Below are 11,954 nucleotides of genomic sequence, written 5' to 3' on the forward strand. Positions count from 1 at the left end.
TGATGTTTATTACTGTGTCACACTAGTTACAGTAAGGCTAATTGTACTGTAGAAGACAAACATTTTAAAAAATAAGTATAAAAACTTAAAGCATTGTCCCCGTGTTTTTATAAAAACAAAATCAACATTTCTTACATTTAAAATGAGTGCTGAAAGATACAAATGAATAAAGTTATTGAGCAAATAAAAATGTATATCTGAGCTACTTTTTCATACAAATAAGGCTCAGCCACATTGTATCTCTCATATTAACAGCATTGGGTTTTTCAAACTCAGCTAACGAGTTTTGGCAACACTGTTCTTTGCTGAATATTCCCATTGGCGTCTGTCATCTGCGCCAAATTAGTCCTCAGTTTTGAAGCTGAGCTTGAAGTTGGAGGTAACTTGGAAATCGACGTTATAGCACCAGTGCTCTCTGTAATTCTCTTCACCGAGGCCCTTTCCCCAGTCGGAGGCTTCGGCAGCCGTCTCCTTAGCCAGGGATGCCGCAAAGCCTGGCTGGGTGTCATACGGATAGCAGGATCCCATTCTAAACACTGTTTTAAGAAGTCAAGGAACAGGGGATCATCACATCCCTTTAACGCATTACCCCATTCTCTGCTCTCTGGTGGGCCACGTAGTTTTCCCCTCCGAGAGCGTCCACCATTAAGTATTACAGAGCCATCAGACAAGGTTGTGATGCTGCAATAGCGGGGATAACCCTTAGAGCTCACGAAGTTTTTGGCTCGCTTGGATGAATCTAAGAGTTTTGGAGAAGGCATGCCCAATAGCTCAATCATACAAGCCAGCTGGTCTCCTTCATCTTCTCCAGGTAAAAGTGGATAACCAGTGAGAAGCTCTGCTAGAATACAGCCCAAGCTCCACATATCTATGGGCATCCCATAACGAGCGCCGAGGATGACTTCAGGTGCACGGTAAAAACGTGACTGAATGTAAGTGTAGACACGCTGATGCTCATAACAACTTGAGCCAAAATCAATCACTTTAATACCACTTCTACCCTGTTGCTTCAACAGAATGTTCTCGGGTTTAAGGTCACAGTGAATGATTCTGTTTTTGTGCAAAGCATCCAAGCACTGTAAAATTGAGTGGGCAAACTTGCGGACCAAAGGCAGGCTAAAGCCCTGAAACTTGTTTTTCTTTATTAATTCATACAGGTTCATGCTCAGCAATTCAAATGTCATGCAGATATGGCTGCGGAATGTGAAGTTTTCCAACATGTGAATAACATTCATGTTGTTATCCTTATCTTGTTTCCGGAGATGCTCCAGGATCTTAATTTCTTCCGCAGCTTGGCGGTGGAAACGTTTTTCATTTCTCACCATTTTTAGCGCCACATGCTGATGCATCTTGTGATCATAGGCCTTCACCACCTGCCCAAAGCTTCCTTTCCCTATAACTTTCAGGACTTCATACCTGTATGCAATATGATCATGGGGTACTTGTATGTAAGACCCTTGGTCATCATCATACCCGCAATTGTTTGAACCACCAGTCACACCTTGCCGCTTCTTTGCATTTGGACCCAAAAAGTATATTTCAGGGTAGCTAAAAATCTCATGATGCTCAAAAGCTGTTAATTTTTGCATGTATTGCTTCATTGCCTGCTCTGGTGTCATAACGGAGGCTTTCACCTTCCCAGTTCCATCAGTAGATTTTAAAGAGCTGGAGCTCCCTTGTCGTCTGTGAGCACTCTCTGACTGTCTGTCCTGAACCACTGGCAATCCAGATTTGCCTAGCGTTGTAAGTCCATTTGGCTGTGTCGTCAGAACCGTCCTCTTGTTACTATTATCTTCAAACAGCTGCTGAACCTGGATTTGTCCATGGCTACCAACATGGAGGTGCTCGTTCATTGTGTGCTTACTGCCTCCAACCTAAAATTGAAAATAAATACATACCCAGTTAACAAGAAAGGCATGAACTCTATGCTTCACCATTCGTTCTGCAACCTGCCATCCTGCCTAAATCACCTCAAAACTAAGTATTTTCTTAGAAGTCAGCTGTCCGCAGATAATCTGAAAAATACAGCACATATACTGTGATACTGCTAGATGCTATTAAAATTTCCAGATCCTTATTTCTCAAATGCCACTTTTATGACTCTCTACAATGTTTGCAACAAGGCAATCAAAGATGTGCTACCATGATAAGCTAACAATTCCTCCAAGGAATCTTCAAGGCAACAGTCCTGTAATATCAAGAAGTATGCTTGAGGGACATTAAATTAGACTTTACAGAACATAGTAGCAGTTTTATTGATGCTGGAGATCAATATATAATGCCTGCTAGAACTTAGATGGCTAAGGCTCTCCCAGTCACCTGTTCACAAAAATCAAGATTTTAACTTGTTCCTAAATTTGCTGTATATCAAAAGCTCCAGATCCAATTTTAGGCAATAAGGAACGTGCTGTGACATGCACAAAGAGGAAAAGAACCTGCACGTTTCTGAAGTTCAAGAGATGCCATTCACTGCTTGCAATTGAGACAGTCACTATTCAGCACAGCATTCAGATCAATGAAGCATAAACATATCCTTTAGCACTTTCCCAAACCAGTCTCATAATAACTTTTAACCAAGATGAGGTTTGGGGACTGATACAGACTTGAGCGGAAAGAAAATCTTTGCCTTGAAGAAAATACAAGTAACTTTATTTTAAACTAATGGAAAAAAGCATTAGTTGATTTTAGAAATTGCATTTGTTCTTGACAGTTTTCACAAGGGAATAAACAGCAGCATTCAGCATTTTCAGGCAAAGAAACTCTGGAAGTACTGGGGTGTGAAAACAACTATTGCTCAAAACCTGTTATTTTTAAGGAGAAATGAGAAATTTACAAGCATATACTTGCCACTAAAATAGCTGTCCTTAGAATTCCTCATTTGCTCTAAAGTAGAGGATAATTAGTTTGTCTTCTGCCTGGTCTTATACAAACGTGGGAAGAATTCCCCTGCTGTCTCTCCAGCTGATTCACCAGTCTTAATATGTATGCCAAATTACTAACCAAAAGTTCAATGATACTGTCAGACAGATGATCGAGCCAGGGTTGAGAGCACTTTTAATCTGAACCTTATTCTTTCTAGGCAGCTAAGGAAAACACATTCCCTGTTCACTTAAGGTTGCTGAAATGAAATCAGAAAATGACAATTGTGTGCTGTGATATGAGGCAATGAAATCTGTGCTGCAACCGCCGAAGTGCTTCCTAATGAGAAAACCAGGACATGCAGCACAGACGCTAGCATACTTTGAGCTTCTGTTAAGCTATCAGTCTGATATGGCAGAAGCACTTTTTTGTAAATTCAGTAACTTGTTCCCAAGGAGTAGCCAGCTGGACACCAGCTTCACCTTTGGATAACATTTTGAAATTTGCAGCTCTGAAACTCACACAATGTAAGAACAAGAGCTCTCAGGGATTGGTTCTGTTGAGTTCACTGCTCTTCTGATTCCATTTTGAGTCACGTTGAATAACTGGTCCATTTTATTTCATCATTGCAGTTTGACTGTGTATGTTTATTTGCAGAGCAATTTGGGCTCACACTATCAAATTTGATCAATCTCAGAAAGCGTTACCACACAATTGCAATTCAGAGCAAAGATGTTTGTAACATTTAAGCACAATGAGGATATACAGGACATCGACATTAATTCCCTGCCTAGTTTGATGTCTCAAAAGCACCAGGAATTAAATCATGAAGGGAATTTAACGAGCCTGTCATGCCTACAGGGAATTCCTTCAGGTCAAGTTTGAAGCACACTGCAGTAGCAGTTTCCTGAAGGTTGTCCTGATCCTCTATATAAACAGTAGTTACTGAAAAAAAGAAAATTCAGCCCCAAGAGCTGCTACATGATGCATCTCAGAAGAACCGGATTTAGTTAGTAAGACGTGTCAGAGGTTCACCACATGCAGGATTGCAAAACTGCATAAGTGAGAAATGCACAGTGAAGCAGCAGAGTAACTGTACAGACTACAAGTACTCAAGCTAGGAAATTCCAGCTACAAACTTTTTTTCTGCAGTCCTGGTTGAACAACAAAGCAGAACATATCTGGACAAACAGGGAGTAGACAATACTAAAGCACAATGAGGAAGAAAGAGCATAGGGGAGAAAACCATCTTTAAGAATTTCTTAATCCAAGTACTCATTGCCACAATTCACATCTTGAATTAATTTTTTTTTCACTTGAGTCACCTGTTTTCAGAGTTAACTATGTTCTGCCCTTCCTAAGCACTGCTTGTTTCAATAAATGTACCGGGGAATTCTTCAAACTTCAGTTATTTGCTTTGTATAAGGGCTTGGGAAAAAAACAAACATTTATCCACTCTCAACAGGAACTTTTTTCCTTTCCTTTCCTTTTCCTTTCCTTTCCTAAAAGCATGTTTGCAAACATATTCTAAAGTGTAAACTACGTAGCTCTGCTTCCCACACCTTCAGGCAGCCTCATGGTTTCTCTTGCTGCTCACAAGTTGGCTTTTTTTTTTTCCAAGCAGCAGAATGAAATCACCAGCATTATCCCAGCTTCACCCCAAATCCAAAGTGACCGGTTTTGCCAGTTTCAGTCAGCTGCTGCTTGGGAATGCAAATGCAGATGTAGACAGTAGCACTGGTTTCCTTTGTGGAAGAAAAGACACCAAATTAGCACAGGCTCTATTCCAAAAGCTTGGGAGAAGAGAGCGCACTTTGCTTTCAAAAACCCCAACAGGAGTTTCAGAGCTATCAGACACATCACAACCACAAATGTGGTTCATTTTTTTTTCAATACAAAAAATGGATTCTCCCCATCTCAGGGTACTGCCTGCTCAAGAATCACCACCTCTTCTTCTATTTCCAACCTGGATGAGGGTTGGATTCTCACCAGCCCTTTGCTCTGCCTATCTACTTCTGGCTACTGGGTGTCTGAGATTGCTGTCAAGTTCAGGCTTGCACTGCTTACAAGCTCCACAGGCTTTACCAGTGACGCTGTAAATTCCCTGAACCACAACTAATGGGCTTGGGAAGCTACAAAGAACTACAGCCTTCTTAGCGCAGTACCGAACTGTTCCCGGTACACAGAAGCTCCATCAGCCTTTCATCCGAAAGCATAAGCCTCAGAGGTTTATAACCCGTCTCACTTTTGCTTCTGCAGATGGGCCTGTAAATTCCAGAACCAACAACCTACACAGCTGACAACCTGCATGCACTTATGCAGCTTACTTATTACATATTTTACTGCCTGTGCTCAGACTCATCTACACCTTCTAAGATTTACATATTTTTATAGTGCGCACGTCTTCAAAACCTTACTGATGTACACCTTTCTCCATAAAACATATTGAAATAACAGGTAAGCTTGAACTCAAAGAATTAATCTTCCTGAATCTTCTGGCAACAAGTACAAAACAGCAAATGTTACAATGGTTTTTTTCTCCTCTCTCAGTAGTTTTTTGTAACTTCGAAATCGCCGCTACGATTCTGCTTTAACTTTCGTTTGCTCAGTTTATGGAAGCTGACGGCTATGCCGAAAACATTCACCTAACCTTTGAAGTAGAGACACCAGGCAAAACAATAAAAACCCCTACTTTTTCTTGGGGTGTGGGAGTGTTTGGGGTTTGGTTTTTTGTTTTGTTTTCACAAATGGGTTTAGGGACAGAAGTAGAATAGTAACTTGCTATACTTAGACTACAGACCTGTAACAACACAGAATTAGCATAAAACTGAGTCCTAACAAGAAGGCAAACCAATTGACAATTCCTTTGTGGTAACACTCAGCCAATGCAACGGACTGTTTCAAGACCTTCTGCAAGACTATGACTACAGGATCCAACACCACAGGAGCATATACCTCTTCCCAACTTTATCTTCTAAAACCATCAGGACATTATGCAGTTGTATCATATTCCATCTTTGTAAAAGTCACTTGGTGTGATATTAGCACCCTATAAAACTATCCAAGACAGACACATGCTTCAGCTATATATTATCATTTTCTTTTGAGCAAAGCCCCAGAAAAAAAGATTTTGCTGTCAATCAGAATCTAAAAAGGTTTATAAAATGAATCTTTATAATAGAGCAATCATGACGGCCTGCTGAAATACTGCACAGGAATAAGATGTCTTTATCTGCTATTACTTTGCATAGATGAGGACAAGGGAGAAATAGTGCTCCAAAGTAGTAACTTAATTAAAGAATAAATGTTACGCTATATACTCCTTTCTTTACAGCATTTCTGGGCATGCCAGTTTCAGCCCTACTGTGTCTAACATGCTAGAGGCATACAGTATCAGGTGTAGCATGCTTCACTGTCTATTTTGTTGACTACAGACTGAGCAAATGTACAAAAGGCCTTTTTTTCCTTGATAAGTGAATTCAACAGCATTCCTCGGTTCAGAACTAAAAATAGCTGCTAATTAGTATGATAACAATAATGCAGGATTATCATAATGGTTTTGAGTATGGGTTTTATACACCAAAAAGGACTAAGCCCTTGTCCTAAAGAGCTTGTAGCTCAACAAGAGCCATAGAAAAAACACACAAGAGCCATAGAAAAAACACATCATTTAGATTTTTTGCTGCTGACATATCTGGTCCCTATAAGCTTATTTTTTGAAAAGTTAACTTTGACTTTATATAGCAAATATTTTCACAGACAGAGCTATGCCTCAAGAGTGATACTGATTCATAAATTTTTTTCTTCCCATCAGGCCTATGCAGGTGCAGTGAGTCTGAATACTTCTGGGACGCTCCACATGTATTACGCGTGTTGAAACCAAAAAGGACAGTCAATGCACGCTAAACTGAATGCTTCAAGTAAGCTGAAGTGTACACATATGAGAGATGTGTACTGCGGTCCCCATAGCACAGTCCCCAACTTGGAGCCCAAATTTCAGAGCCCCCCCATTAAAAGTTAAGACAGCTTCATATTCCCCCTAGACACAAGTTTTATGTAGAAGAAGGAGAAACATCCAAAGAAATCTAGATATAGCAAAGTCCACGTCATGACTGTATAGTTATTTCCACTCAAACCTGACAGCATTTCTGTGGCAATTTATTACATGGAAACACCACAATAGGAAGGTATTTTCTTGTTTTTACCTGCTTTAAAGCAGCTGCCCACAATAAAAATCTGCAGCATGTGACCCACCAGATCTTCATGTTAATAGAGTCCAGGAATCTCCATTCCATTATAATATAAATTAATTTTTAAACATTTTTAAATTTAAAATTTTGAAGATTAAGACTGAATGACTGATGCGAAAGTATATGAATAGACATTCATCCCTGGTGGCAAAAGAAAACAGGCTTGCTGTAGGGAAACCTCAGAAAGGGCCTGAAGAGGGAGGGCACTGAATCATGAACTGTAAATGGGTTGTTGTTACAGTACTAGACAGGAGGAGAAAAAGATTAAGACTGCTTTACTGCAAGAGAAACAGGAAGAGTGCAGAATGCAGGGATACGTGCCAAATAAGAAAGAACAGAGATGGAGGTAGGCAGAAGACAGAGACAAGAGTCTGGGAGAGGGACTCACAGATGGGTGGGGACTTACACGAGCAGAGCAGCAGGCAAGCAGGATAATCTCTACTGCAGCATGGCAAGTGGATGTACGAACACCATAATGAAAGAGGAGAGAGTGAACAGAAAAAGGTTCCAATCATCAAGGCAAGAACTTAAGGCTTCAAGAAAGAAAGCAATGACTTTGGAGAGGAAAATGAAGAGGACAAGGGGATGGAAATAAACTCATGCTTTCCACCATGAGCCAAAAAGATAGTCAGGAACAGAAGCAGACACAAATAAGCCTAGGATGAAGCCACAAATTTTTTTAAAAAATAAACAAAAACTTTCCCTGGTACAATGCACAACAGCCTGCTTAGCAACAAAGGTTGCTGTGATTGCAGAGACTGCAGCCAAAACCTCTGCCCTGTTATATGAAGCCTGTGTAAAACAGCATCTTCCCCCCTTCTACCCGTGCTCTCCCGTGCTATTATATTCTACCGAAGAATGAAACTTCACTTTAAAGTAGGAGAAAACAGTTTCACTAGAGGCTAGATCACACAACTCACTGCTGCAAGAAATACGACAGGTAGTGGAGTTCTCCTTTGTCTGAATGAAAAGAAAAACTTTTTAGCTTAAACAAAAAACTATCTTCAATCTCAATCTCTCTTCACAACTATATACAATGCACACGCTTACATCCAGCCACCGGAAAGTTCAAACACTTAAGCAAACTATACCTTCTGAAAGTTTGAAACACAAACAGAAATACTCTCAATTTTTAGCTATTATAGAAGTCACATAGATACAACAGGGATGAAAACAGAATAAGCAAATGAACACAAAAAAGGAAAATGGTTTAAGAAAACTGAAATGTTCCATTTTAAATAGGTCTGATTGGAGGAAGTAGTGGGATGCAAAACCAATGGTTTCAATCAGTCAGTATCAGCTGAGGTCAGTGGGCCTGAAGTTTATAGAAAGATCACACAACAGATAGCCCTTTTTTTTTTTTTTTTTAGGTTAAAATCCAGCATTCTGATGTCACATCTGATCCTTACCGCAAATAGTTATGTTAGCCAACCACAAAATAACCACCTACAAAATTCAGAAAGGCAGTCTGAGGTATTTCTGTAATGGTACCCAAGGCTAAATAAATACTGTAGAGTAGGCTCTGTATCACAAAGGAAAGGCAGAGTTTGCAAGTCAGAATCTACAGGGATGCAAAACACAGCAATATAATGCTTGATCATCCCCGTGTGCTTCCATAAGTATTTCATCTGTATGTATATATATACACACACATGCATATATACTATATATAAACATATGTGTACATACACAACGGTATATGTATAAAAATACTTGAAACGCAGAAACGTAATGCCTGAACACCCCTTGCACGCTTTCATAAAGACTTAATCTTTATATATATATGTATACATGCACAGGCACTATATATAATACACACACACATACATATAAATCTATGCATAAAAATACCAAAGTTCTGTACTTCCAAAATTAGTAAGTAGTCCCAGATATATAGCTGGACCACTGCGCTTTCACAAATCCTAAATTAAGCTTGGGCTCTGTTACATGTGGGCCCCTGTTATTTATGGGCCCATCTGTATGTGCAGTTTCATGATGGGTGTCCAGGCTGTTTGTACTACGTCCCTTCTTTTCAGTTTTTATAAAAAAATTAAGCTGCTGCCCCAACTCTAAAATCAACCAGCACTTAACTGGTATATGAATGTGAAGAAATTGGCCTTTGATACTAATGAACGATTCAGATATATACCCCAGCTACGTAAATGTACAATGATGTTGATCTCAAGTATGCAGCTCCACCTTGAATTTGCAGAATATTCGTCATTCCTTTTGAGAACATCCTATATATACTGATTTTTTTTTAATTTAAGCCAATTCTTTCTATAAATGGATTTGAATAAGATGCTTTTACCCCTGAAGCTACATAGAAAGTCACTGAAACACTAATATCTAAATGCAGTTTCACCTTCCACTAGCCCATAATCACATTACCATTTAAAGCTCTGCCATATGTTTATGAAGATAGTATGTGAGCATCCATGAAGAACTCATTAATTCTAAGAAAAGTATGCCATCAATGCCTTTCAGGGTCAGTATGAAATCCTTCATAATTTAAAAGGAAATGTATGCAATAAAAATTTCAGATATTTAGTGTTAACATGACAGCATATAGACCCCTCTCTCTACTCTGTCATGCCTTCAGGACAGATACACCCTCTCTCATCCATATATAGTGGCATACTTGGGAAGTTTCATTCCTAGTAGATTAACTAGGAGTGGGAGATAATGTGAGATATCACAGAACCGGAAAATAACATCCTTTTCATGCCATCAGTGCTTATTTCTTTAGGTAAACTACTGCAGCAATAAAGTCAGATTCATCCAATCATTGTCCCCGAGCACAGGGATAGCTATTTCTAGGGAAGACAGCTATCGGCCTAAGCTAATCAGACATGTAAGGGGAGAACAGCCTTCATTTTTCACCACAGTTCATGCGACCCTTTAATCACAGTGACTAACCTCATTGCCAAAATAATGTCATCTCAAAAAATGCATTTACCAGAACAGCTCCTCTGTGCGAGTGTGGAAGATCGAATTTGTCACTGAAAACGAGACACAAAACCAGACTGAAGGGGGGCTGGGGAGGGGGGGGAAGGGAGCGAGAAAGCTGCTTCTCAGTGCAGTCACAGGGTTCCAGTCTCACAACAAACAAGCACGTTTGATCGGAGTCTAGAGAAATTAAATGCACTTCGCTTAAGCACCAAACCACCTCGTTAGGCAGGACTGGGCGCCCGCGGCGGCGGGGCCCCTGCCCTCTCCCGCCCCGGGGTGCCCGTGAGGGCTCGGTCCCGCCGCGGAGGACACCCGGCGAAAGGAGAGCGGCGGCGGCGCGGCGAGCCCGCGGGGCCGGACGCCCCTTCCCACCCCCACCCCCCGCCCCGGCCCCCCGCCCCGTGCCCGGGCTCACCGTGTGGGAGGCGTTGCTGGCCCTGAGCGGCGGCAATGCGAGGGGCGACGGCGGGCCGGTCCCAGCTCCTGCCCGGGAGACCCCGGCTCCGGTGCCCGGGGAAGACTGCAGCGGGCGGCCGCTGTCCCCTGCCCTGCCTGCGGAGAGCAGAGGGGTGAGCGCGGAGGGCAGCGGCGGCCCCTCGGGCAGCGCGGCCGTCGGGGCGGCGGCGGCCCGCGGCCCCGGCGCTCCGCCGGCACCGCCGCCCGTCTTGCTTTAGGCAGAAGCCATTAAAAGCTAATCACCGCCGCGGCGCACACACGCACCGATCCGGCTAATAGCGCGGGCGGGCCGCGCTCGCCCGGCTAAACCTTTCATCCGAGATTAACCCGCCACCGGCAGGCGCCTAACCGGGAGAACAAGCCGGCTCTGCCCCGCACACGCCTCGGGGCTGGACGGCCGCCCGACCCCTCCCGAGCCGTCTGGCCCGGCCAAATCCCGGCGCCGCCGGGGACCCGCCAGGAGTTCACAAGTCTGCAGCGGGAAAAGGAGACGGGCACCGCTGCCCCCTGTCAAACCCGGCCGCTCCGGCAAACGCAGCGATCCCCAATTTTACCTGGGTCGTTTTTCTAAGTGATTTCTCTCTTTTTTTTTTCCCCCTTCCCTGAGGGGAACTCGCCACAACAGCACGCCGGAGCCGAACGCGCAGCCCCTCGCCGGCCCCCGGGCTCGGTTGCCGGGGGGAGGGTGGATCATTGTTCCGACACGCACGGCCCCGCTGCGGCGGCAGCTGCGGGGGCAGCCGCGGGGCGGCCAAGCCTCCCCCCCCCCCCGGCCCGGCCCCCGCCCGGCGCCGCACGGCCCGGCCCGGCGCGGCCTGGCCCAGCGCGGCAGGGGCGGCGCGGGGGGCCCGCAGCCCGGCGCGGTGGCGATCGCGGCGGCCCTCTCCTTACCGGCTGGGTAGGCAGCACCAGCGGCGGCGCTAGCTGAGGGTTTTCTGGTTAACATGGCCGCTGGAGAGGAGGGAGAGGAAAAGGCATGTCAGGGTGGCTCTCCTCCGCTGCTCCTCGGCCTCTCCGGTCGGCGGCTGCCTCTCCTCTCCGATCAGCTACACCCAGACCCAGACACGTCCTCCGCTGCATCCCCCTGGCCCCGGGCCGGCCGGACAGACCCTCCAACGGCCCGCCGTCGCCTCCCGCCGCAGTAGCAGCAGCAGCAGCAGCAGCAGCCGCGCCGCCGCCGCAGCCCCCGGCCCAAGCTCATCACCTCCCCCGCCCCCGCCCCGGTCGCCCCGGTCCCCTCGCACGGAGGAGGGGGGCAGCAGAAGGCGGCCGGACAGGGCCCTCCTCCTCGCCCGGCGGAACAGGGACACACAGCGCACTGGAGGGGCAGTCCCCGCCCCGTCGGCCGCCTCCCCTCCCTCCGTCCCTCCCCGCCGCCCCTTCCCTCCCCTCCCGCTCCGCTCCGTGGCGGCGGCGCGGCCCGCCGCTCCCCCCGGG

General features: G+C 44.8%; 1 protein-coding gene across 2 annotated transcripts; it reads right to left on the reverse strand.

The window, feature by feature from the left end:
- Nucleotides 1-272: 272 nt before the first annotated feature.
- On the reverse strand, nt 273-11,650 carry DYRK2 (dual specificity tyrosine phosphorylation regulated kinase 2; the record flags this gene model as incomplete). 2 transcript variants are annotated; one of them, XM_082308393.1, is made up of 3 exons in its annotated part: nt 11,409-11,650; nt 10,477-10,613; nt 273-1,874 (listed from the first exon to the last, which is right to left on the reverse strand). In XM_082308393.1, exons 1-3 carry the CDS (start codon nt 11,461-11,463, stop codon nt 273-275), a joined length of 1,794 nt encoding a protein of 597 aa, XP_082164519.1. In that variant the 5' UTR covers nt 11,464-11,650. The 2 variants fall into 2 exon arrangements, with proteins under 2 accessions (XP_082164519.1, XP_082164520.1); XM_082308394.1 differs by lacking the exon at nt 10,477-10,613 and having other exon boundaries at nt 11,409-11,454.
- Between the last annotated feature and the right edge of the window lie 304 nt (nt 11,651-11,954).

The sequence above is a fragment of the Platalea leucorodia genome (genome assembly GCF_965183815.1).
Source record: "Platalea leucorodia genome assembly, chromosome: 4".
In the NCBI taxonomy this organism is placed as follows: domain Eukaryota; kingdom Metazoa; phylum Chordata; class Aves; order Pelecaniformes; family Threskiornithidae; genus Platalea; species Platalea leucorodia.